General features: G+C 41.2%; 1 protein-coding gene across 5 annotated transcripts in view; it reads left to right on the top strand.

Annotated features, from left to right (window-relative positions):
• AVL9 (AVL9 cell migration associated) overlaps positions 1-26,410 on the top strand; it is a 70,815-nt gene extending 44,405 nt beyond the window's left edge. The window contains exons 11-18 of one of the 5 annotated variants that reach the window (XR_006778666.2): positions 2,287-2,421; positions 3,554-3,773; positions 5,972-6,089; positions 9,118-9,171; positions 9,651-9,739; positions 11,966-12,292; positions 16,909-17,072; positions 17,162-26,410. Coding sequence is in view for 3 of the 5 variants with exons in the window: in XM_087860919.1 (XP_087717045.1) it covers positions 2,287-2,421; positions 3,554-3,773; positions 5,972-6,089; positions 9,118-9,171; positions 9,651-9,742; positions 11,964-12,115 (771 nt within the window). In the remaining 2 variants the exon portion in view is untranslated. Of the gene's footprint in view, positions 1-2,286; positions 2,422-3,553; positions 3,774-5,971; positions 6,090-9,117; positions 9,172-9,650; positions 9,743-11,963; positions 16,722-16,908 lie in introns of those variants that run through there. The other 4 variants (XR_006778664.2, XM_045792899.2, XM_087860919.1 and 1 more) reach the window with 4 other exon arrangements.
• Positions 26,411-27,088: the final 678 nt, after the last annotated feature.

Below are 27,088 nucleotides of genomic sequence, written 5' to 3'. Positions count from 1 at the left end.
GTATATATACTACAATTTTTTTAAAAAGTGACACAATTTTAAGGCCATTTTGAACTCTCTTAATTTTATAAATATATAATACTTTCACATGGCTCAATATTCAAAAGATTCTAAAGTATCTATAAAAAATCTCCCTCTAGGGATGGACGCCTGGGTGGCTCAGTCAGTTAAGCGTCTCTCTCTCTCCCTCTCTCTCTCTCTCTCTCTCTCTCTCTGACAAAAATCTTCAAAACAAAACAAAGGGCTCCCTCTCATTCCATCCCCTGCTACTCAGGCACCCTCTCTTTCAGTGGTAACCAGCATTATCAGTGTCTTCTGTTTTTCTCTGGGGGTATTTTATACATACACAAATGTGTAGATATTTTCCCCCTCCTTTTATACACAAATGGTAGTAAACTATTCCCCACTTTTTTTTTTTTTTTTTAAGATTTTATTTATTTGCCAGAGAGCAAGAGCACAAGCAGGGGGAGCAGCAGGCAGAGGAAGAACCAGGCTCCCTAATGAGCAAGGAGCCCAACTCGGGGCTCGATCCCAGGATGCTGGGATTATGACCTGACCTGAAGGCAGATGCTTTACTAACTGAGCTTAGCAAATATTCCTTGGAAATGAATTTCATCCCTCTTTATCACTGCCACATGTTCCATTGTGCAGATGAGCGATTTATTCAGTTCCCGGCTCATGAATAGTTAGGATTCCAGTCTTTTGCTATGATAAACAATGCCGCAATAAATAACTCTTTACAAATCCAGACATGAGAAGGTGTACCTGGGTAAATTATCAGAAGTAGAATGCTGGTCAAAGAGCATATGTATAGTTTTTTAGGGAATGTAATTTTTTATATTTTTAAAAAGTTTGTTGATTTTTAAAAGCATACTTGAAAGTTTTCATGCTGTTTATATAAAGAACATTCGATAGTATTATGTTTATGTTTAGAAATAGGTACTTGGGGGGCAGAGGCAGTCTATTGTTGCGAAAAATATAGATCTCAAAGTAAGGCATGAACCCTGAGCCTTAAACCAGCTGAGTGATCCTGAGTGAGGAGTGGGAGTCCTTTCAGCCTTTAGTCCCAAGAGGGGCTTGGGTTGAGAAGCACTGTACTAAGTATCTCTAAGGCACAAACACGGCTTTATTTTTGCTGCCTCTGTTGGTTAGCGTTTTATTGAACAGAGAAAGATACTGTCAAGAAAAAGAAGAAAACCAGGCTACTGGACCTGTACTCCAACTTTCGTAAGTCCTCTCTCCCATATTAAGTATTTAACAACCACCTGTCAGGTACAGTGCGTGTTCTAGGGTGCAGTGAAGAACGTGAAGTAGCAAGAGATGTCTCCTGCACTCACAGAGATTTGTCTTGTGCTATAAATAACACATCATCCAGAGAACTCTGTCTGGTTCAGTGGGGTTTTTTTAAGTGGTGATAAGTGAAAAAATAAAATTGTCACAGGACTTGAGATTGAAAACAAGCTGAGGGGTTCAACAAGTGTGCCCTCCTGGCTGCATATACAAGTTGTGCCACTTATTGGAAATCTGTCTTGATTTAGAATCTTCCAGCAGAAGTGCCATATCCTCCTTCATTGCATCATTGAAGTGTTAACACCTTTATTCTCAGGAAATGTGCTGCTTTTTGTACACTTAATTGCTGGTGTGGTTTGGCAATTCAACTCTAATTTTCAGGGCAGTATTTTCAAATACAGTTCAAATAGAAGTTAATTAAATATACAGCTATTGCTGGTGTCTCTCTCTCTCTCTCTTTTTTTTTTTTTTTTTTTTTTGGCCTTAAACATTTAATAGCAAATGTCTTGAAATATTTTTGTATGATTTTTAACAATAGGGCAGTAAAACAAATGCCATGCAGTGCTCTGCTGTTCTTTTAACAGTATGTTGGTAGTTATGTGTTTTCACATTTTTCTGGAAGAACTAACAGCTTTCTACTAAATAGCATACTATTTCATGGGCTTAAAATGTCATTTCCCAAATGAAAAAGTCCAGTTCCTTAGTTACTGTGAAAGCTTTTAAGCTGAACTGAGAACAAAATGATCAAGTAAGACAATTTTCATGTTTGATCGCCACTCATGGAAAAGGGGAGCAGTTAACTGGACTCAGTGCCGTCAAGACCTGCGGTTCCCCTGGAATAGTACTGTAGTGAGTCAGAGATCGACTGTGTCAGAGATGGCTCGGCAGTGGGCAAGGTTCGGACGTTTCCTTTCCTACTTAGCTCTCTAGGCTTGGAGAGAGGGGTGGCTCTGCCGTTACTTTTCTGATGTTGTCTCTCACTCTTGTGATTCGTAGGGATATCTGTGTTTGCCTTATATGGCGTTGCAGCAGCATCACCTTCTCTCGGATGTCACCGTCCGTGGATTCGTTGCTGGGGCTACTAACATCCTTTTCCGCCAGCAGAAGCACCTCAGTGATGCCATTGTGGAGGTGGGCTGATGTATGAGCGCGTGTCCTTGACGCTGCTGCTCCCTGTTTTTTCTTTCTTAACTGGAATTCTGACAGTGTAGGAATAACACTAATAAAGGTACAAATTCCTGTGCCGGGCATTCTGTGCACCTTAGGTATATTAGTTGATCTAATTCTGACAGCCTGTGAGGTAGGCATCGTTGCTGTTCCTGTTCCTGTCTTAACGTGCGGAAGCTAAGGCGCAGAGAGATCAAACAGCTAGCAGGTGGGTGAGCCAGGTTGCAAGCCAGACAGTCTGGTCCTACTATGATCTCATAATTAAAATGTGTTTATCGTTTAAATATTTTAATACTTCTAGCCTACTTAATATGCTCAGATACATATTTGGAGCTACAGATAAATATTTGACATCAACATGTGAGAAACTTAAATCGTGTTTAGTTTTACAGTTGAAGAAATTAAACAAAAAAAAACAAAAGGGAAATTTCACCCACCCTAGGTTTTTATAGTTTCTAATTGATAGTACCAAAACATCCCTTATGGGGAAGTGTTTATAGTATAATAAATGAAAATCTGGGATCCCAATTTTGAGGTATTAAAATAGATCCATACCTTCCAAGGCAGAGGATACAGATGGAGGGACCACAGAGTTGCCTCAACATTACTGTTTATATTCTAGTTCTAAAGTTGGTTGGTGGGTTCATAGGTATGTGTATATTACTTCAAAACTAACCTGTAGGTTACATATCTCTCTTTGTATATCAAATATTACATAATAAAAATATTCCAAAGTATTTGTGTATCAAGAATTTTTAGGAATTATACTTACTAATTGTATTCATTTCTGGCGTGTGACAAAGGTGATTTTTCCTATACCTTTCTGTTTTCCAAGATATTTACAATCAACAAGAGTTACTTTTATAATTCAAAATTAAATATTTACACATATATTTTCTAAAAACAAAATGAGGGTTTTTTAAATAAAAAAAACTTCAGTGTAAAAACCTGTCTCTTTCTTAGCCTCACTTTTTGAGAATGCTGTTATTCATATTTTTTATTTCCAGCTTCAACTTCCCAGTAGTTACTCTTTAAAGTGTGGCATGGATGTCTGCGTGAATGCCCAGACTCTGACTTGTACCTGGGTACCCTCTAGGTAGAAGAAGCTCTGATCCAGATCCATGATCCAGAACTCAGGAAGCTGCTTAACCCAACCACTGCAGACCTCAGGTTCGCAGATTACCTAGTGAGGCATGTGACGGAGAACCGGGATGATGTCTTCCTGGATGGCACAGGCTGGGAGGGAGGTGATGAATGGATCCGAGCCCAGTTTGCAGTCTACATCCACGCGTTGCTGGCTGCCACACTGCAGTTAGGTAAGGGGCACACAGCCGCTTTTCCCTTTTGTAATCTCTATGAGGTTTTAAATTGCATGAGAAGGACATTTTCATTATAAAATTATCTGTTAACTCTCTCATACTGAGGTAACTGCTCTTAGCATTTTGAGTACTTTATATCCTTCCAGACCTTTTTCTATGTCTATGTTTTGGATTTTAGTTTGGTGGTATTTGTGGTGATCCTTTTATAAAAATGGATCCCATTCCAAATGTTTTCTGAAACTTATGTTTATGTTTCTGTTACAAAGAAAAACTATCGAGACAGTAAATTCAGGTCACTTTCACATGGCTGCTTAGTGTTCCCAAGGACCATGTGGAAGGAAGGATGTGTCAGTATATGGGAGCTATGTATAAACACTTGTTACATGTTTTTCAGATACGTAAAGGGAGAAAAGAAATAGGAAAGATAGAAATCACTGGAAATCACATTCTGAGTGATTAAACCTTCACATTTTCCATTCTAAGAAATACTATTCCTATTAAGTGGTTAAAATAGAGCAGGTAAAGATAGACTCACTTGTGTATTAAAGTCATTTCATTCCGCATAGGGAAGGAAATCTATAAAAAGAGAAAATGAAGCTCTACAGTAAGTTTTTGCACGTGGTTGCCCACCACTGTGGACATGTAGCAAATACTTAGTAGGTTGATGTTGTTGTTAAAAGTGTTGAGCTTTTGTTTTTCCTTTTTTTCAATTATCTCTACCACTGTTTGGGGGAAGTTATTAAAAATGAGGTGAAATACACATAACCTAAAATTTACCATCTTAGCCATTTATAAGTACGTAGTTCCACGGTAGCAGTAAGTGCATTCGCTTTCTCCTGTCAGTACTGCCACCTTCCAGGTTAGTTCTTCGTGAAGTGTGTGTGGCGTTTCAAACCGAGGCTGTGGGTATGTGCTTCATTTGTAAAGGAAAGCTCTGAGCAAGTCCTTATTTGTTAATATAACCTCTTGTACAGATGTAACAGGTGAGGATCTTTCAATAATCTAGGAAGAAAACCCCAGTCTCCACCAGTCATGTTAGTTTCATGAGTAATTTACTTTTTAAACGTATTTGCCTAGGTAGGTGTAAATGCCGAATAGTAATAGTAACTAGGCTTTTTTGTTTTTTTGTTTTTGAACATACATGCAGGGACCTGTTTTGTTTTGAGCACTTTATTTCTACTAACTCATTTCATCTTCACAACAATTCTGGAGGTAGAGACCATGTCCTCTTCATTTTACAGGAGAGGCACTGAGTCACAGAAAGGTTAAAAAGCTTGCTCATCCCTCTGGTCGAGGCTGAGCTGTGATTCAAACTCAGATAATCTGACTCAGGCCCATGCTGCTGTTCCGAAGGAGATTCAGCCTGGGAGCTGTTCGAGGAATACATTCTTAAAAGAAGTTCCTTATGTTGCATTTGGGCCATGTGTGTCTTCTTCCTTTCCCAGCAACAAAAGTCCTGTTTCACCTTCAAGCAACTTAGAATTAGTATATGAAGCAAAAGCCATTTGAATCTGTTCTCCAGAACTTTTCTGTTCTTCCAAGCAGAAGAAATGCTCTGCATTAGATCTTCCCCATGATAATGAAAAAGCCAAAGTTTTCAACATTAAATATGAAAATTCCTTTGTTATTTAAGTATTTTGATAGTGAAATGCCCGGAGAGTAAACAGTGAGTTTCACCAAATAGTGAGATGAAGGCCAAAGAAGAAAAAACAGCGACTAAAAGAACCAATTCATGTATTCATTTTGATTTTTTTCATAGAACTGTAACGTTTGTGAAAAGATAGAATGGTGCTCTAATTGCCTACTCTGTATTGTATATACGTCAATACATTTACTCACTGCACAGTCTACAGTGTTTGTTTAATAAATAATACTATGCCTCCTAATCTTGGTAAGGAGAACATGGAAATATTTTGGAATTGTAAGGAACCTTAGAATATATCTGGCTCAACCCTCTTATTTTCTGGTTAGGAAAATGAAGTTCTGAGTGATTAAGTGACTTGCCAAAGGCCACATAGCTTCTTAACAGGATTTCTGGAACTAGACCCAAGTTTCCTGATATCTGGTAGGCTATCTTCCCCCAAAAAGCATGGGGGCGGGGAGGATAAAGCCGTTCCTTTACCCGTTTTGGTTATGAATCTTCACATCCCTGACTGGCTACAGTCCAGCTCAACTTTCAAATATTTACTTGACAGATAATGAAAAGATCTTATCGGACTATGGGACAACCTTCGTTACAGCCTGGAAGAGTACTCACAACTACAGGGTGTGGAGCAGCAACAAGCATCCGGCACTTGCAGAAATAAATCCGAAGTAAGCACACCCTCTGAGGGTTGAGAGTACCTAACATGGTTGATTTACTAAGTATGCCCCAATAGAAAGAAGATCGTATCTTAACTTTGATGACAACATGAATATCTCCAAAAATCTCCTTAAGTAGATTATAAAATCCCAAATACAGAGAAGCAGCTGAAAACTGCTTCCCTATTCTTACTTCTTATACAAAAAGCTCAAGACATTTTTGGAAGGATTAACATTTCTCCCAGCTCTTGGCATAATTCAGAAGAGGAAGTCTGGCACATGGCAATGCTCAGTACATGATAATTCTCTCCCTTTCCCTGGATCTGTACTTTAGCAGAATGGCCAAACATGATAGAAACCTTGAAGGAAATACCACTGGTTGAAACTGAGAGGTTATTTTAAAACGTGAAGGGTGAAACAACTAAAGTTGATATTTGAACTCCTAGATGTGTGGTCAAACCTAGTTTCCAACTCAGATTCTAAAATCCAGCAAAATGTAATACCTGTCACAATACTGAATGTTGACAGACTTCACCCGTGTAGGCATAAAAGGCGTTTAAACTTGCTGTGAAGTGGGGCCGTTATGAAGCAATGCTGTCTTGTGTGGATGGAACAGAGTAGAATCTAAGGAGATCTCTCCATTGATAGAATGTGTACGTAGTACCCTCCCCCCCACCCCGCGGTTTCAGTTCCTCGGGGTCAGCTGCAATCCTGAAGCAAATGATCCTTTTTGTGATGTGTCTTCAGGTCAGTAGTAACCTAATGCTACATCACAATCCTTAACGTCCGTCACCTCCCTTCATCTCATCACTAGGCTTTCTCCCATCCCGCGTCCTCACAAGAAGAGGAAGAGTGAGTACAGTGCAGTAAGATGTTTTCAGAGAGTGAGAAAGAGAAACACTACATTCACATAACTTTTATTACAGTGTATTGCTATAATTGTATTTTATTATTAGTTATTGTTAATCTCTTGCTGTGCCTAATTTATAAACTAAACTTTATCGTAGGTATGAATATATAGGAAAATCATAGTATATTATGTAGGGCTCGGTACTGTCTGTGGTTTCAGGCATCCATTGGGTGTCTCAGAATGTGTCCTCCAAAGATAAGGGGGAACTCCTGTACGTCCTAGAGACTTATTTTCTAAATTAAATGATTAAAATGATTTTTCTTAATGATACAGGTATACACTGAATGTTTTCATTTGTATTTTAAACTTATACTTTTTGGTGAGAGTCGGACAAAAACCAGCTTTGTGCTGACTGCTGTGTTATTCGGGAGCAGGGCTTAACTTAGCTAGACTGGGGATGTGATTTAAGCAGTGCTATAAAGAATATTCCGTCTCTCTCCCCCCACACACAGAATCCAGATATTTATGTCACAGTAACTTGGGGAAGCATCTACAAGGATGAAGTATAGCAGGGTTTTAAAGAACATGTCTGTTAAACTTTATATCATCTATCAAGAAAATGACTGGGTTCAGCAACAATTTTGGTGAATTTAATCATCACACTGGGCTATAGCAGAAACCTCTATTGGCATTTGAATGTGGTAAAAACAGAATTAAAAGGCAAAAACATCTTAATAGTATTAAATGAAAGAGCTAAGAGTTCAGAGTATTCTCGCTCGCTAACCACAAGGTCTGTGTTTTAAAGAGTGATGAAGGAAAACAGATGTGAGTTTGCTTGCCTGGTGGCCCTCACTGTGGTGATGCAGTGGGGGTGGGGGTGGGGAGTGAGGGTCCACCTCAACCATCTGTGGTGTGGCCTGCAGGGCCATCCGGTCTCTTCCCCCAGCGCTCTGCACTGATAACCTGGTCAGATCTTCATCCGGTCTCTGCATCTGCTGTGGTGCCTTTAACTTGAAGCCGCTGTGTAGATTTTAATACCGGTCCACAAGAGGCTTAGCTGGAATGGGTTTTAAAGGATTGTGTAAAACCGTACTTTTAAAAATGTGTAAATAAATTGGGGTTATTTAGATTGAGGAGAAAGCTGAAGACAGACTTGAAATACATAGGTAGGGAAATTACACAGATATAATAGCAGTTTTTCATTATTTTCACCAAATTAAAAACAAAAAATGATAGTCTTCAGTTGTTATCGGGATATAACTTAGACATATTCTAAACTAATTGTAAGTTTTGAGATCTATGAAACCCCTTCTCGAGCCCCAAAAGAGGAGAGAAGGCAGTCCTCTAACTTCCCTTAGTAAACAGCAGGTACGCGTCATCCTTTAAACGGGGACTTTCCAGGAATATGAAGAATGATTAAGTACTCTCAGTTCTATCAGCCTATGATTCAGGAATCCAGGAAAAGTAAAGTTATTACATACACTTAATATGGCCAGTAAGGAGATTTGTTGTCTTTTGAGAAGCCATAAATAGCATTTTGATGTTTTTATAAGTAAATATGGATTTCATTAGAGTCACTTTTTTTGTTAGACATTGAGAGAGACCTCTCAGGGTGAAATAAGAATGTAGATATTTAATGACTCCTTTTATAGTACAGGTTTCGTCAAGTTTCCTGTTTTTATATATATACGCACACGTATGCTTCTTCCCTTTTGGACATTTTTAAGCCCTGCATTTTGAGTTGCTTTTCAAATAGAAAGTACAGATTTTACTGGTGTACACAGATCTTCAAATGACCAGTAGCACGCATTTATAAGCAGAATCAAGGTACAGTCCATGGCCATGGCCTAAGTGAATGACTAACCCTGACTATCCTGGGAAGCTTTTTAAAATCATTGATGCTTAAGCCCAGCCCCAGACCAAATAATCAGAACATTAGCGTAGCATTAACACAAACCTCTTTCTCACCCTCCACTCCAAGAAGAAAAACACGTATTTTACATGGGAAGAAATAAGCTCAAAGAAGCTCCCAAGACTGTAAGTAAAGATCTCCTGCTGTCATGTGCAGAACACCCCCACCCAGCTGAGTCACCCCTGCAAGGTTTACTGATACTTCCTTGTGACAGCACTGTTTTGCGGCTTTATTGGTAAAATACTCACAGTCTAATAGTCTCAAACTTTGTTTTACAGTCATCCTTTCCAAGGCCAGTACTCAGTGTCAGACATGAAGTTAAGATTCTCACAGTGAGTATTTAGAGGAAAAAAACGAGGAAAATTTTTGTGTCTGAGTTTATGCCATGTGTTTCATTGCTAATTAGGAATTGTTTTTCTCCACTTGATAGACTTGTGCTTCAAATAGTAACCAAATATGTGCATAACATTCTCCAGCTCAGCAGTGTGTATGTTTCAGAGTGAAAACACTGCTGTTTCATAGAGAATGGTGTGAACTAATAACAGAATTTGCCATTTTTATTCTGGTGGAGTAACTTTAGCAAATCATAACTGTAGGGAGAACTAACCATGCATCCTTCTGGCCTTTTTTTGGCTTGTCTGCATGTTATTTTAGTATTTTCTGAAAGTTCACATGCTTAAAAAGGTTACTAAATTAATTGGTGCATGACAAATAATTTGGCTTCTTTTCTCAATAATTCTATTGGAGGGGTTATAGGGTGTGGTATGTGTGAATTTTTGTAATGTACTTAAAACTTCTTTGCTTTACTCAGCTCTGTTCAAAACAGTGAACGTGGCAAAAAAATTGGAAACGTCATGGTCACAACCAGCCGAAATGTTGTACAAACAGGAAAAGCTGTTGGTAAGACATGCCGTTAGCCAGAAACAGATTAGAATCATAACACATCTCTACTCTGTACTCAGTGTGTCATTGATAAAATCATAAAGTTGTAGAGATCTGTGTATCATATAAGAATACAAGATGGTTGAATACAAAGGTTTTGTTTTCACCTTATTCATGAAAATTCTTATGACATCAGATAAAGTTCAGCAAATTTTGCCACACCTGATGGAGAGAGACAATTTTCTGATGTGTTCACTCCTCTGTTACAAGGATTTAGCATGTCCTAAGCTGCCTGTAGTTTTTTTTAGAAGTAGTAGAGCACCATAATAAAGTAGGCATTAGGAGTGCTGTCTTCTAAGGTATTACCGTAAAATAAAGGAAATCCGTGAAACCAACAGGTCATATTTTAAAAGAGTAACAATATCAATAAAACCTTTATAGACTTAATAAGATACAAATTACCAGTTTTGGGAATGGAAGAGGGGACATCACTATAGATCTTACAGAAATTAAAAGGGTTATAGGGAATATTGCGAATAACTTTATGCCAGTTTTTTGACAATTTAGATGAAATATGCCAGTTGTCTGAAAGACTCAAATTGCCAAAACTGATGCAATAAGTAATCGAAAATTTAAATAGCCCTATATCTATTAATTAAATTAAAAATTATGCCACAGGTTTCTAATTTAATCCAGGCCAAGATGGCTTCACTTATGAATTATATCAAATATTTAAGGAATAATTCCAGTTTTATACAAACTCTTTCAGAGAGTAGTGGATGAGGTGTAACCCTCCCCAGTTCGTTTGTTTGTTTATTTATCAGAGAGAGAGAGAGTGTGTAAGCACAAGCAGAGGGAGAAGCAGGTTCCGCACTAGGCAAGGAGCCCTATGTGGGACTCGATCCCAGGACCTTAGGATCATGACCTGAGCCGGAAGGCAGCTGCTTAACCTGCTGAGCCACTCAGGCGTCCCTCCCCAGTTCTTTCAATGCAGCCAGTATTACCCTGAGAACCTAAGCCAGACAAATGGTATCATGCTGTTGTATACATTCTTCTGCACGTAGCTTTCTTCAGTTAAAGTACTTTGAAGTTCATTCCATATCCATTAAAAAAAAAAAAAGTCTCATTCCTTTTCTGTATTTTTAACTTTTTTTTTTTTACATAATTTCAAACTTAAATGGTGCAACAGTGTGCAAGGAACTCCCAATTATCTCAGATTCGCCAATTATTTACATTTTGCCACATTTGCTTTGTCGTATCAATATGTGAAAATAGGAGCCATCTCCTTCCTTAACTTCTGCGAAAGGTTGACTAACCCTTACTGAACACAATTCAAAAGCTCTGGACCTCAGGGATCTCTGTGCAGGCCTCCGAGCTCTAAGATTCTGTGTACCTAGAGAAAGAGACAGGGTGAGCGAACTGCATATGTACTCTTCAGACCTGTCCCTTTAGAAGACAGACGTAGAGCACATAGCCCCAGCAGTGGGTTCGTTTTATTATAGGGAATGGAATTTAATATGTAAGCACTTACTTCCATACAATATTATGCAATTATCTGCTTTTGACTCCTTATTTTTTAATAGAAAAATTCTCCTTAATTATATGATGTCAGTCGTTACTTCATTTTTAGTGATGCTGCTATTTACATTCTAAGGCCAGTTCTCTTCCACACCCCCTCTAAGAATAGTGGGAATATATGATTCAACTTAAATAATTTCACTTGAGCATCAACTTTGGAGATAAGGTTTTTAAAACCAAACCGACCTGAGGCAGATAGAGCAGTTGGCATCTTCATTTCCTGCAATATCGTTTCAGATAACAAAAGCACAATTCCTGAAAGTAGCCCAACCACTGTTGCCTGTGTAGGTGGTTATCAGTTATCAACTTGGATTTAAGCTACCGAGAGCCCATAGTTCTTTCTCGGCTCTCCCAAGTGATTCTGACGCACAGCCTGTGCTGAGAACTTCTGGCCGAGCATGGTGGGTGGTAAGGGAAGAGTCGGCTGACCACCTTCAGAATGGTTAGGAGAAGAGGCTCTTTTCCCAGAAGTTACCCAGTTTCCTTCTAGACACACGCATAGAAAGGGATTGTTTTGAAATTAGAAATTTAAATGGTGTTTTAGTAACTATTAACATATTGATGTTAACAGTAAATTAACGTTCGTTAATTAGCATTGGTCTTTCACTGTCTCTTAACAAAAGTGAAGACATTTTTCCTTTTGTTTTTCCCCTCCTTTCCATCCAGGCCAGTCAGTTGGAGGAGCTTTTTCCAGTGCAAAGACAGCTATGTCTTCATGGCTTTCTACTTTCACCAGTCCTGCCCCCCAGAGTCTCACTGAGCCAGCTGACGGGAAGCCCTGAGCAAGGTGTCCAGAGGCTGCTGTCACTTCCTTAGGTTTAAGAGTCTCCTGTCTGTCTGCTGCTCCCAGACTGTTCCTCTTCATCGGCCACAAGTCCACAGCAGGGAACCAATACATCGAACTGTTTACATGGACGGTTGCCCTCTGTCTAGATGAATGTCGCAGGATGCTGGAAAGATGAAATCGCAGCCATGGCGGGGATGGCTTTCCAGGTTGGGGTTTAAATTGACTACTTTTATTTCAGTCTGAGCCTGATGAAAACACACAGTGAAACTTCTAATGAATTTTCAGTTCTGATGGTATATACATTTGTTTACTTTCGAAAAGTTTTTACTTATGTAAATTGTGTTCTCTTTTCCTGTTTGAATATCCAGATGGCCACTGTAATTTATATGTGCTAAGGTTAAGTTATATTACTATTCTGATTTCTCTCGGGCCCTAGAATGTGCTTATGAAGTTAAGGGGCCGTACAGTCCAGCCCTTGGTTATTACTTTGCTGAGTTATAGGCGATTTTTTTGTTTGTTGGTTTCCTACCAACAAAACATATTTATTAATTCACTTCCTCCCAGAAACAGGAAAGCCAGAGGCAGTAGTTCTAAGGATGGAGTGTTTTGTTTCATGTTTTTAATTTATTCTTTCTCAGTCCTAAACACTCCTTGTTCTGAGGCATCAAGGAGTGTCACTGTGCTTTCTTCCTCTTCCCAACTGTGCAAGTAGGTGTGCAGAGATGGTGCCGGTTACAGTGGCGTTCAAGCAGTTTAACATGAGTGTGTAACATAGAAGGCTTCAGTGTTAGTTCTGTCAACTCTAGTTATGTTGCAGTCTTTTACAAGCATTTTTTAACCTGCAGTTTGTGCCTTCTGTTTCTTCTTTTGAACCGTTTTCAGTTGGGTGTTTACAGACGTACAGGTTCTTTTTTCTTCGTCTTAGTCTTCATGCAGCTTTTCAGGGCGTTTGGCCTTCTCACGTCCCTGGTGGAAAATCCTCCTGTAATCAGTCCCTACCCCCCTTATAAAAGTGTTTGTAAAAGAAAAACAAGATGATCCATAAATATTAAGTAGAAATTTCATCTTTGCTCACATTTAGAAAAGAGGCAAGAGGAGAAAAACACAGCCACAGTTTTCACAAAGGACCTCTGGTTTCACTTTAGACACATGCACGTGTGTGCTCTCTACTGAAGATATTTACACAACTGGACCTCATGTATCTGCTGTGCGCAGCTGTCATTCACGTTTCAAGGGGACTTTGGATGGGTGTTCTCAGGGAGTACTTACAGGGGACAGACTCTTTTTCGGTAACAAAGGACACTTGGAAAATACATTGTGAGTATGATCTAGATACGATAGAGCGTTGGGAAAACAAGAGATCTAATCAAGGAGAACACTTGATTGATTTGATTTATCCCTTAAAAATGGGGCGCCTGACTGGCTCAGTTGGTAGAGCATATGACTCTTGATCTCAGGGTCATGAGTTCAAGCCCCACACTGGGCATGGAGCCTACTTAAATAAAATCTTTTTTAAAAATTAAGAAATGTTTATGTAAGAAGTACATTTTTCTAGGGCATGTGAAATGGACATAGGGACATAATTCCAAATATCTCTAAATTTTCCAATTTGTATTTTAACACAAGTCCAGCACATCTGAAAGTGTACTTCCATCTGAGCACAGTAACTCAAATTCAGTGATAATCAGTGTGAAAGGGCTTATGGTGAGAACTCTCTTAATTCTTCTTCTGCTGGGAAACAGCCTTCTCAGGAAATATTATTTGAAGAGAAGAAAGTAATACCAAACAAAACCTTAAAAGTTACTTTCAATCAGTGTCGCACTGAGGTTATAAAGAATTCATTCTAACATCTTGTTTCATGAGGCCACATCATTTAGTCGGAGTGTCATGGTGTGTTCGTGTGCGACTGTTCCCTCTCACCTGCCCGAAGTTCCCAGTGCTGAGAGCACCGTGACAGGTCAGCCAGCACGCTGCTGGTCCGTGCTCCAGTTTGTGTGGTTGGTGGCCTTAGGGTAAACTCCCATCTCTCACTGTTCGGAAGCAGGCCAATCCACACTTTGATATCCCACTGAAATAAAAATAGTTAGACTTGACTTTAGGATCACTTGTTCCCCATTTTAATACACACTTTTACATGAACTTTCTGTTAATGTTTTTAGTTAAGAGTTCAACTCTTAAGGTGGTCATTTAACTGGCTTTCAACATAAAATGAGTATCTCAAAAGATAGAATTTTTGTCGGAGAAGTAGTCAAAAGACCGTAACTATATTTCCTTCAGGTTCTGGGAGGCGTTGGAGTTTTTAGGAAGCACAAGCTAATATGTTGTTGGCAGGGGCCTGGGAGCAGCCAGCAAGCACACTGGACAGCAGGTAGCCTGGCCCCTCGTCCCGTGCTTGTGACTGGGATTCCAGGTGTCAGCCGAGTGGCCAACCCCAGAGGCTCTGTGAGTGATGGGAGCCAACCGTAGGCCGTCTTTGGACATCTCACTAGTAAAGGTGGATGTTTTGTTGGGCCACGCTTGCTCCAGTGCTTTTATGTCTAAGAACTTAGTATTTGTAAGTAGGCCTGAGGGAGCTAGGGTCAGCCAGGCTTCTCCAGGGTGTGCCAGGCACATGGACTGCTGCATCTGTAGCTTGGCGGTGGCCTCACTGCCATCTAAGTAACTTAAAATTAGTGCTGGCAAGAAGTCTCTGGCATTATTTAGTTCCTACTAAGGTGTTGTAATGACAGTTTACATAGGGAAGGAAAAGAGTTAAGGCTACCAACCACCTGTCCTGGGCTAAGTGAATAGAAGTTGCATGTCATGGTGAGGCTTAGTTATCTTGTGTATGCATTTGACTCTTGTAACCAGGATGCTTAACCTATCCCCGGATCCACTACTGGTGTACTAGCGCCCAAGCTCTAACGCAATCCTCATCTACTTTTTGCTTTAAGAAACAGCAGAAATATCCTCGGGCAGCAGACCAGAGCATATGATGTGATTTTCCTCAACCTTATCTTGCTTTCTGAGTTCTATATTAAGCATTGGCTTTTTTTTTTTTTTTTTTTTTTTTTTTTTAAGAATAATTTACTTTAGAAAGGCAAGGAGAAAGCAAATTAGGAAGGGAGACAAGTAGACAAGTTAGAAGTTGCAAGGCTGAGGAACCAGGGTACTTAAAATCTGAACGAAGGTATTTTGAGAGCAGTATTTAATGTGCTAAAGGTTATAAGAATTCTTTTACAAAGAAGTTAGAATTTTAATCTACTAATGCAAGTTTTGAAATGAAGCTATAACATGATTTCCCTGGCAGGCAGGTTTTGTTCTTACTTTGTTTTGTGGAAGTTACAGCCAGCCAGTGGCTTTTTTCCCCTCTGGGCCTGGTGATGAGTTGGGGAGCACTCGGCGCCGTGAGGGGCAGTGGGCTGATCTTGAACCACGTGAACTTTTACCTGTGTCAGCAGTTTGGGAAGGTAGCCTATTAGGATGGCAGCTGCTAAATGTTGCCCATCGTTTTATCGGGGAGTTGGTTGGGACTCTTAAAATGGCATCAGCATTTGCATGCTCTGATTCTTTGACCAGAGATGACACAGCATTTGTGGCCTTTCCACCCAGATCAGTGGTAGCCTCCGAGGCTGACAGGGAACGCAGCCCCAGCTTCTAGAAGATGATGGTCATTCCACGCAACGCAGCGTGCCACTAGGAGTTTTTCATCCAGGTCTTTGGACTTCACGACATTGGAATTGTTTTGTCATAATTTCTAACATTCCATAAATATTTGTCAAGGACAAAGAAAAGGAATGTGAATCTCTATTCTTTTCGTATAAATAACTTTGTACACGTGACTTCCTGCTTTCCTACGAAAGGGAAGAAATTAGCTCCTCCCTTGTGTGGTAACTCCAGAATTAAACGGTTGTGCACGTAGAGGGGTTGAGTATATTTTGTAAAACTCTAAATGATTTGTATTTCTGTGCTGTTCTAAAGTTTACCTTTTTACTTATATTAATTAAAGATATAGAAACTATATATTTAAATCATGTAAATGGGACACAATTTAGGGGGTTTTTTTCCAGTCTTATTTTTCATCAGCTTCTCACACACACATAGTATGCTGCTCAAATTTTTTTGTGTGCAATATAAACATTTGAACATTTCAGTCAGGTACTGAGCCAGAGAAGGTTATTGAAGTTTTTTAGAAAGCTTCTGTGCTTAGAAAATATTTGTTTTCTTAAAATATTAATAATTTATAGCTGGAAAAATGGGATCAAGACTTATATGTTTCAGGCCACCTGGTCATCGGTTCCTAAATTTAGGAAGGATTTGATTAACAAGTTGGTGAAGGCATTTAGTGGTCCCAAAAGTAGTTTAAATATTTGAGATTAAAGGCTTCCCATAAACCCTCTCTAAGAAAGTTTAGCTAAGAAATCTTAGAAAGTTTTCTGAGGAGGTTTAGCTGTCGCACATGTTTTGATCAGAAAGATAGTTCCTCTTTGCTCCAGTAGTTTTATAATTTGTACTAGTTCTTTGTTTCTGTTGTCATTTGTTTTAAAAAGAAATGTTAAAATTATAAATCACGTCTAATCATAGTGAATTGTAAAACTTCTACTGTATCTTTATTTTAAGGAAAAATAAGAATAAAATTATCCTGTTTGTCCTGCATACAGTCGTACTTGGCCTGTCTTTCTAGAAGTGCACTTCATGTTGTCAGTGTGGTCTCTGGCCTGCTTCACGGTTGGACAGCAGTGCCAGCTTTATGTAAGAAACCAGCACACACTGAACTAGAGGACTCGTTGCTCATTTAATCTCTTGTTTTGATATTGCTTATGGTGGTGCCTCTGTTTTTAAGGTGATGACCCCTGCAGGAAGAACCCCTTAGTTTCTCTGGAATTCTAAGTGCACAAAGTACAACCACACAGAGACTGGTCGTGTGATAATATCACATGTTCACTGACAGAGACCCCCAGGGGAATAGAACATTGTCGCGAGCAGCCTTTTTTCCCACCTGGACCGGTAAGCTTCAGAATAGCCCTTGGCGTTTCCACTGAGGGCTCCTAGCATATTTTCATATATATTTCCATGTACTGTGATTTTTCTTACAGCTGTTCTGCAAAAGAGGAGCTTTGCGATGTGCTTCACAGAAGCAGACAGGTTTCTTCGCCCCAGGGGAAGGTGCACTTCCTTGAGTGCAGGGTTAAGTTTAAGGTCCCAGTGTCCTCTGACATGGACCATTAGCACCCCGGAGATGATGAGGTATTTGGGGACAGTCAAGCTTGGCACCGCCAGCATCTCCCCTTTTCCAAGGACCTCTGCCACCTGGCGTCAGGCTCTGCCGTGGTGAGGTGGATGGTTCCCCCCCCCCCACCTCCAAGGTCACAACTGCCTATTCTTTACTCTGATAGGATGGGAGTGGCAATTATTGAATCTGGTAACCTCTAGAAGGACTATGATTGTGGAGCAGCTTTCCCCCCCCCAAGGAACAACCCTTCGTGAAGGTCTTCTCTGCCTGGGCTTAATCTCCACAGGGTTGGGGAACTGCACGTAAACATACTTTGTGTGATCCTGGAGTCTGAAGCCAGGGAACAGCCTGAGGCAGGAGATCAGAATGGTTATGCTCTTTGTTCTTCATCCTGTGAACACCTGCGTTTGGAACTGCTGACATCCTAGCACAACACAAGAACCGAGATTCAGATCGTTTAAATGTATGTGTTTTATCTTTCCCTGGACCCGGCCACACTCCTGGAGCACACAGATGTGGACTGGAACTGTGGGGAAATACTGATCATTGTTGAAGCCCGGCGATGAGTATGTTGGGGTTTGTTAGATCACTTGTTCTGGTTTGGGTTATGACCACCATCCTTTACGTTTCCTGCTTCCTCCTGCCCAAGCACTTCTCTTCAGTAGTTGGAGGGAATTTAAAGACTTAGGTCAGGCCTCAGCATCAAATCGGAGTCTGCTAGTCCTGCTCTGACCTTCCATGATTCAGCCACTTGTCCTTGTAAAGTAGAATCTATCTTGAGTTCCCCTTTGTACCCCTAGGGTTAGCTTTAGAGTGGAAAAGAACAGAAAAAGCAATTTTTGGAGAAGTTAGTTACTCCATCACTAAGTTCTCACTGTTCTTCCTGAGTTGCATGTCTCAGTCCCATCTCTTGCTAACTCCACTTCCACATTACCAGTGGGTTAAGTGTGACCCTTAACTGGTTTCCCTGTTTCCAGTCCTACCTCCACACCCAGAGACATCTTCCTAAAACATGATGGTATTTTTAATTGTTACGTGGTATCCCTCAATGTCTACTTCTGGTCTCCAGAATTAAGGCCGGATTCCTAAGTGAGGGATTCAGAGTCCGGAACACTGTTAGCTTCTCACTGCTGTCCTAGCCTCCACAAGCCCCCTGGCCAACTAAAATCTTCGCTATGTTATCACTTTCCCACTCCCTAATTGTTAGAGAAGCATTATTGAGAGAACCCACAATTGAAGGCCCAGCTCCAGCCTCTCTTCCTTCTTAAAGCCTCCCAGGACTACTTTGAGTCCTTTCTGAAACACTCGGCCTCAGTGTTCATTGAGCACTACGTATATAGGTGCTTCACAGGCTTGGAGATTTGCAATTAGTAAAACCTTTTTTAAAAAGGAGATGGGCAACTTAAGTGAAATACACATACAGAAAAAAGCAAGCAACATACCTTAAAATAAATCTAAAGCAACCATTCATGTAACCACAACCCATGTAAGAAACAATATATTAGCAGCACCTAAAAAGCCCCACCCCCTGGGTCTCCCCAGCGATAATTCTAACTCCCCCAGAAGCATTTTGTACTCTCACTTTTAAGATAATCGTTTCTTTATAATTTTACCTCCTTCTTCCTATGTATGTATCCCAAACAGCATAGTTTATTTTTTGTCTATTTTTTTGAACTTGTATAAATAGAATCAACCATTTGTATTAAGTCTTTTTTCTACTTAATTTTGGTTTTTAGATTTTTCTCTTTCGTTGTTTTATAATACCGTGCCATTGTGCGGCCGTCCCGCAGTTCATCCGGTCGGCCGTTGTGGACTTGGCTGTTGCCTGTTCGGGGCTGATGTGGACAGCACTGCTGCTCTGACCGTTCTGGTTTGCGTGTCCCACAGCACCTGCGCGTGCTTCTCCAGGGTGTAAACAAACACGAGAATGAAACTGCTGGATATGTTTTCACATTGTCTCCAGTGCTTTGGTATCACAAGGAATTTAAACTTTTGCTGATCTGGTGGGTGTGAAATGATATCTCATTGTGGGTTTTAATTTTCATTTTCCTGAGTACTAATAAGGTTGAGTACTTCCTCATTTATTCATTACCCATATAGATTTCTACTTTTGTTAAATGCCTATTCAAGTCTTTTACCCATTTGGCTATTAGGTTGTCTGTTTCTTATTTGCTTGAGTGTTTTATGAGTGTGTGTATGTGTGTGTGTGTGTGTGTGTGTATGTATTCTGGATACTATTTCTTTGTCAGTTATGTATGTTACAAGTATCTCATTCTGTGTCTTATCTTCATTCTTTTATGATGTGTTTTGATGACTAGAATTCTTATTGTAATTAAATCTATCTTTCCTTGTATGATTAGAAGAAATTATATCTTCTTGTGTCTTATTTAAGAAACCCTACTCTACCTCAGGGTCACGATATTCTTATAATCTTCTAGAAGCTTTTAAATTTTGCCTTTCATATTTATTCACCTGGACACCTGGAATTTCTTTTTTAGAGAGATCTAGAGTAGAGGTGACTGACTTCCCAGTGTGGCTAAAAAGTCTTGGCATTTCTTCTTTTGCCAAATACAGACTCAATAAACTACTTTATCTTAATCATTATCACTCCATACAAAGACATTTTAATACCAAAACATGGGAAGAGTATAGGGTCAGAGTAAAGGAGAATCCTTTAAATCAAATAATTAACTGAGTTGTACTAATTTAATTTGTCTTTTCGCATTTTGTTACAGGTTCTACGCACCGGTTCATGGAGATGGATGAAGGAACTTTATTTTTTTCCTCCGAAGGGCTGACATTCCCCAAGTCTAACAATCACATAAAAGTCCAGTGGTTTCCAGAACTGTCCTGGGCAGCCATAGACCCTAAGGACTTTTAACACTGCATCAGAGGCACACTGGCCTCCAGAGACCCAAGATTTGCACATCTTTGGCTGCTTGCACTCGGAAGCCACTCTTAAGACAACCCAAGTCCCTCATGCTCATACTGCATTTTAAACCCCGCCTTCTCCCTATCAAGTGTTCGAGGGCCTACTATGCACGCACATAGCACATGCCTCACACGTGGTTCCTGGCCCTCTTGGAGCTCGCTGTTCAGGAGGGGCAGGTGAGCAGTTACCACGGAGACAAAGAGGGCCAGATCAGAGGTAAGCCAGGGTGTGTTCGAGCACGTCACGGTGGCCAGCTGCTGTCCGACAGGGACGAGTAGAAGTCTCCTCCCCTGGGAGCCTAAGTTGAGACCTGAAGGCTAAGTGGTAGTTGTGGGGGTGAGGTGCGGATGAGGGAAGAGGTTGTAAGCTGCAGAGGGCTCGGGGGCTGGGAAGACAGCATAGGCAGTCTTGGAAGCAGTGAATGTTCTTTGGTGTGGCTGGGACCTAAATGGCCAGGTCAGGATGGGGAGAACTCTGCGAGCCAAGAGAAAGGGGTATAGACTTGTTTGAGAAGGCAGGGGGAAAACCTGGAAGGGCTTCCTTGCAGGCCAGAGATAGGTTGGATGCTGCATTTTAGAAAGTTGGTCAACGAGGGGGTAGCACTGCCATCGCAATGCCCTTGGCCATAAATTCAGTGATGTTTCTCTGGACCAACAGCACCTTTTCCTTTCCCCAGTAGCCCAGCCTCACAGCTTTCCACTGACTTCAAATCACATGTGCCCCAAGCAGTAGGCCCCAGAACAGAACCCGTGATGCTGCTGTCCATCAAAAAGCAGTCACTGTGACAACATGAGTTTTTCTTTGATATCGCCAGGGCTTAGTGGGGCTTGTTAGTGAGAATCAAGTCTGAGTGATTTCGGGGAGTACGGGGGACACTCCGGCATCTTTAACTTGGCCCAGTGGACCAGAAGACATCTCTCACCAGCTCTGTGTGGATAGGTTTAAACTTGGGTAAAACTCACTTTTCCTCTACACAGTTTACAAGCAGGAAAGGAGTGTTTTGTATATTTGAAAAGTCCATCTGCAGTCACCATCTGGATTTTCATTCATATTTGTTCCAATCCATGGAATTTTTTTTTTTCTGATCAACTTTCCCAGATGAACCACGTGCTTTGCTCTGGGGGATGATTAGGTCAAAGTAGGACAGCAGAGAATTTGAAAAACAGCCTTTCCACCTGCTCTTCCTGGCTGTGCCCTAGAAGATGGTCCCTCAGCAACACTTCCTAGAAACCACTGAGACCGAAGTTAAACCACGCAGTCTTCGGCTGCAGTGACCCTGAGCGGCCCTCTGTTCAAGGTCACCCACGAAACACTGGTGCCTCCTCTCCTCGGCCTCAATAGATCATTCACTCCCACTAAATGCCTTTGAAGCGGAAATTCCCGGGTAAAGTTTTAACAGATAAAGGTGAATGAGTATTTCTTTGCGGCACCCAGTCTGTTGTTATTTAAAATCACAGGGGCCAGCAGGACTAGAATTTTTTAAATCTTACGTATTTTCCCACCTTCGAAGTATGTTTTTCCATTAGTGACACCTCCCTTGTTTTGCGACTCAAAGTTTAAAACATTTTTATTCCGAGTGCCATTAATTCCATTTTTCTTTAGGGTCTTTGTTGTAAATGCAGTATACTAGTTAATACTGCTCTGGTTGGGAAACATGTTTTTTGCCCTTTTACGTTATCAGGTTAAATCCTGTGATTCTTCTCCCTTAAAGAGCAGGCTGTGTTTCCAAAGTTTCTAACACAATTCCTAGGGAACACGGAATGGGTTTCCTATATTGAAAACGTTGCTATGGGCGCCGTGTCTTAGTTCATAGAAACCTGCATGTCAGAGAGCCAGCGTATATATGAAAACATAGTATAAAGGCGCTTGAGGACTGAAATGCTCTGTACAACAGTCCAAAAAAATGTGTTAACAACCTGACAGCTGAAAACATAGCTCCCCTCTGCTACAGCCCCAGCAGCAGCAAGTAAAGATTCACTCAGTCACAAAACCACTTAGTATGGTCCTGTCTGGAGTTCAGAAGACAAGAGGACACCTCAGAACTTTGATATAAAGTGATGAGTGTCTTAAGAGGTCCAGTAAAGTGCATGGCGGTTCTTTCTGCTGGGACAATCAGAGAGGGCTTCCTGGAGGAAGTAGCATTTGCTCTGTTCGTTCAGTGAGTGAAGAAGGTAAGATTCCGAATAGAGGCACTATAAGTAAGAGCAGATTTTTAGCCTACCCTGGGGGTGCGGGGGCACGGCGTGTGATGCAGTAAAGGAGCAGGTCAGAGTGAGTAAAGCTTTAGGAAGGGGTAAGGAGTGGTAGTGGAGGAGAACGAAGGAAGAAATCCGTCTCTGGGGATGCTAAAGCTGGAAGGAGCCTGAGATGCATAAAAACCACCTGAGTTTCTTGGTGAAAATACAGGATTAAGCAAAAGAGAGCGAGGAGGGGGAAGTCCCCTAAGTGGCAGATGCAGGAAGGAAAAGAAGTGGTTGATCCTTGAACAGAGTAGGAATTGGGGACACCGCCCTGCCCCCATGCAGTCAAAAACTCGCGTGTAACTTTCAACTCCCCCAAAACCTTACTTACAGCCTACTGTTGACCACTAGCCTTACTGATAATGTAAACAGTTGATCAGTGTATGTTTTGTATGTTATATGTATTGTATACTGTATACTTAGAGTAAAGTAAGCTAGGGAAAAGAAAATGTTATTAAGAAAATCATAAGAGAAAATACATTTCAGTTCTGTACCGTATCAAAAAACTCCACGTATGAGTGGACCCACACTAGTCAAACTCACGTTGTTCAAGGGCCAACTTACTCTCTCCGGTGGGAAGCTTCTCAAAGTCTCGGATCAATGAAGAGTAAGGCCACTCTGACTTAAGTGGGCACCTTCCCGCAGCACTTGACCATTTCTTCCTTCCTTAGTTAGGTGTCCATGCTTCCTGTAGAATATCAAGGTCCCACACTCCAAAAGAGTTCTTTTTTGAGTGTGTTTGAATGTTCAGCTAACATTTGTTTCATTGCTTTGAAAGATATGCCCTTTTGTACCTGGGTGGTTCAGTTGGTTAAATGTCTGACTGTTGATCTCAGGGTTGTGAGTTCAAGCCCTGTGTTGGGCTCCATGCTGGGTGTGGAGCCTACTTTAAAAAAAAAAAAAAAAAAAAAAAAGATGGCCTTCTAAGAAGCAGGATCAGTCATTAAAACTGGAGTGAACATTTTTATGGCCCTCTTCCTTAATTAAGAGAGCATCTAACTCATTTTAAATGGACTTAATCTCATCCTAAGGCTGGTCAGCATTCCATTCCTAAGCGTTTATATCAAAGAAATAATCCAAAAGGAGGAAAAAAAGTATATGTATGGAGTTTTGTGTCATTATAACGAATAATGAAAACTTGGGAACAGCCAACAGGACTGCCATGGTACTTAAGTGTAATACGAACAAGTATGCTCACTGTCATGTTAGACAGCTGTTAACCCTTGAAAAGTGGGGTAATGCGGAAAAGAGGAAAACAGGAAAAAAAACCAAACTTCTCCAAAGATAGGCGGGTCCGAGTGGGGCAGGAATCCGACTTGCTTCTCTCTGCATTTCCTCTTCCTTCTTCCTATGTCTTTTCTCCGTTTCTCCCACACCGGTGTGAGAAGTTGGCTATTGTACTGGAGGAACGGGACAGTCCAAGCACACATGGAGGTAGGGAAGACACTGCATGTGAGTAGAAGCCTCTCGGGCCCTGAACACGTCTCCATCGCCATCCCTACTGTTCTGCGGCTGACCATCTAGTGTTACGATGGACAGTGAGGATCGGGGGCCTGGCACATAGTAGGCACTTGATGACTATTGCGACAAGAACGAAACCTTCCTTTCCAGGGCCGGCCTCTGCCGTTACAGCTTCCCACGCACCGTGTACCTGAGGTACTGAAAGAGCAGAAGGAGCTAAGGAAGCAAAATAAAGCAGTGCTTTCAACTGTTTCTGTTTTACAACGTGCTTGGTGAAACTGTAAAAGGATATTTTTACCACGAAAAGTAGGCCAAGGGTAAGGAAAACTCGCCATACCCAAGGGAATTCAGCTGACCAAATTAAGTCTGATCCAGAATAAACAGTTCTCATCTGGAAATCTAGCAGTTCCAGAAAGTACCGTCCAAGGGGAAAACGGCCCACAATGCTGGTCTGCATGATTATGTAACCCTTGAGGAGAGCAGGAAGAAGTGCCGCCGTACTGGGGTGCACGGGGAGGAAAGTTCTCGGGCCTCGAAGAAGAGGACTGTGCAGCTAAAGAGAACCCAGGCTCACATGCCCTTTCTCATGAACTTGACCAACCTCGGTCATTTTTCCCTATGCTTACCCAGTGTCCAAAACCTACAGCAAGGTTTCTATTATCAAATCCGTCCAACAGGACTAACTTTCAAATCGTCGTGTGAGTAGCACTGCATGTCAAGAAACTCTTGAAGTGAAACCAGACTCAGCTTCAGGGGTCAAGAACATTCACTTTGGTGTTTTATCAGAAAAAGCATTATCACTGCCCCTTTAAAGATCACTTAAAAACATCAGACAGACTAAATCTCATATGGTGAGAGGAATTTAAAATATAACCTTTCTGTAACAATTTGTAAAAATCCAGGCTTACCATTGAAAGCCAGGATTCCAAGATGTGCACGCACACTGTGTTGATGGCCGCATTTTCCACAGTCGTCAACGGGTGGGAGCTAGCAGTGTCCACCCACTGCCGAGTGGGTAAACAAGATGGGCGGTATTCACGCGATGGAATATTATTCAGCCTTTAAAAGGAAGGAAGTTCTGGCACATGCCGCTACACGGATGAGCCTTGGAGACATAATGCCAAGTGAAATAAGCCAGTCACAAAAGGACAAATACTGTATGATTCCTCTTGTGTAACGTACCTAGAGTAGTCACAGTCCCAGAGACAGAAAGCAGAAGGGGGGTTGCCAGAGGCTGCCGGGAGCGGGAATGGAGAGTTACTGTTTACCGGGTACAGAGATTCAGTTTTGCAAGATAAAAAGTTCTGGAGATGGTGGTGCTGATGGCTACACAACATTGTGAATGTGCTAAAAAAAAAATTTTTTTTAATGCTTTTAGAAAGACCATGGAACCACTGGAAGAGACACTTGGGATCTTCCAAGTTCAGATCTCTTATCGTTCACCTTTTATTATGGCAGATTTCAAATACATGCAAAAGTAGCAGAGTTTAATAAACCTTTTACAGTATACCATTCAGCTTCAATAGTCAGTTTATAGTCAATCTTTTTTTTTTTTTTAAGATTTTATTTATTTATTTATTTGACAGAGACAGCCAGCGAGAGAGGGAACACAAGCAGGGGGAGTGGGAGAGGAAGAAGCAGGCTCCTAACAGAGGAACCTGATGTGGGGCTCAATCCCAGAACGCCGGGATCACGCCCTGAGCCGAAGGCAGACGCTTAACGACTGCGCCACCCAGGCGCCCCAGTTTATAGTCAATCTTAATTCATCTTTACCCTCACTTTTTCCCTCCATGCTATAGAATTATTTTTAAAACTTTTTATTTGGAAGTAATTTCAAGGATACAGGTAAGTTACAAAAATGAAAACAGTAAGGCAAAACCCTTTCCTCGGATTCATCTGTTACTAACATTTTATTTCATTTGCTTTTTTAGTATGTTTTTTCTCACCCTCTCTCACATACACACACACACCCCTCCCCAAACAGTTTTTTTCCACCTGTTGGGGGTAAGTTACATATATCCTGGCCCTTCATCTTGAACTACTTCATTGTGTATTTCCTTAAAATAGGGATAGTCTCTTACCTACCGTAGAGTACAGTTCCCACAGTTCCCAACTTCAGTACATTTAACTGACTCGGTTTTCTCTCTATACCATTTGTGCCCCGGTTTTATCAGTAGTGCTCTTTATAGCATTTCTTTCCCCTCTGGTACAGGATCCAGGTCGGGGCTGGGTGTTGTGTTCAGTTGTCAGCCTCCATTTCCAGAGCCTTTGTCTTTTATGACGTTGATATTTTGGAAATAGAAATCTCTTTTCCTGGGGCGCCTGGGTGGCTCAGTCGTTTAGCATCTGCCGGCAGCTCAGGGTGTGGTCCTGGGGTTCTGGGCTCGAGCCCCACATCGGGTTCCTCTGCTGGGAGCCTGCTTCTTCCTCTCCCACTCCCCCTGCTTGTGTTCTCTCTCTCACTGGCTGTCTCTCTCTCTCTGTCAAATAAATAAATAAAATCTTTAAAAAAAAAAATCCCTCTTTTTTTTTTTTTAATAAGATGGTCCTCATTGGGGGGTTTGTCTACCATTTTCTTATGATTAGATTCAAAATAGGCATTCCTGCCCAGAGTACTGCCTGGATGATGTTGTGTCCCTCTCAGGGTATCACATGTGGAGGCATTTGTCCGTCTGCCCCTTACTGGTGGTGGTGATCTTGCTCCCTGGTCAGGGGTGTTGCCCAGTTGCATCACTGATACTTTAAGATCATGCAGATAATCTGCTTACCATCAAAATTTCCCTTAGATTCAGCACCTGTATTTACTTACCTGTTGCTGCATAATACATATGTCAAAACTTACTTGTTTATGGGGCGCCTGGGTGGCTCAGTCGTTGGGTGTCTGCCTTCAGCTCAGGGCGTGATCCCGGCGTTCTGGGATGGAGCCCCACATCGGGCTCCACTGCTGAGAGTCTGCTTCTTCCTCTCCCACTCACCCTGCTTGTGTTCCCTCTCTCGCTGGCTGTCTGTCTCTCTGTCAAATAAATAAATAAAATCTTTAAAAAAAAAACTTGTTTAAATATTTGTGATCTCAGACAATGTCTGTGGGTCTGGAAATTGGCTTGGCTGGATGGTTCTGCCTCAGGATCTCTGGTGAGATTACATTTCGTTGTTGGCC

Source organism: Ursus americanus, chromosome 3 (genome assembly GCF_024610735.1).
Source record: "Ursus americanus isolate L20-20 chromosome 3, mUrsAme1.1.p, whole genome shotgun sequence".
NCBI classification, from domain to species: domain Eukaryota; kingdom Metazoa; phylum Chordata; class Mammalia; order Carnivora; family Ursidae; genus Ursus; species Ursus americanus.
This window is presented reverse-complemented; position numbering and strand designations above follow the sequence as displayed.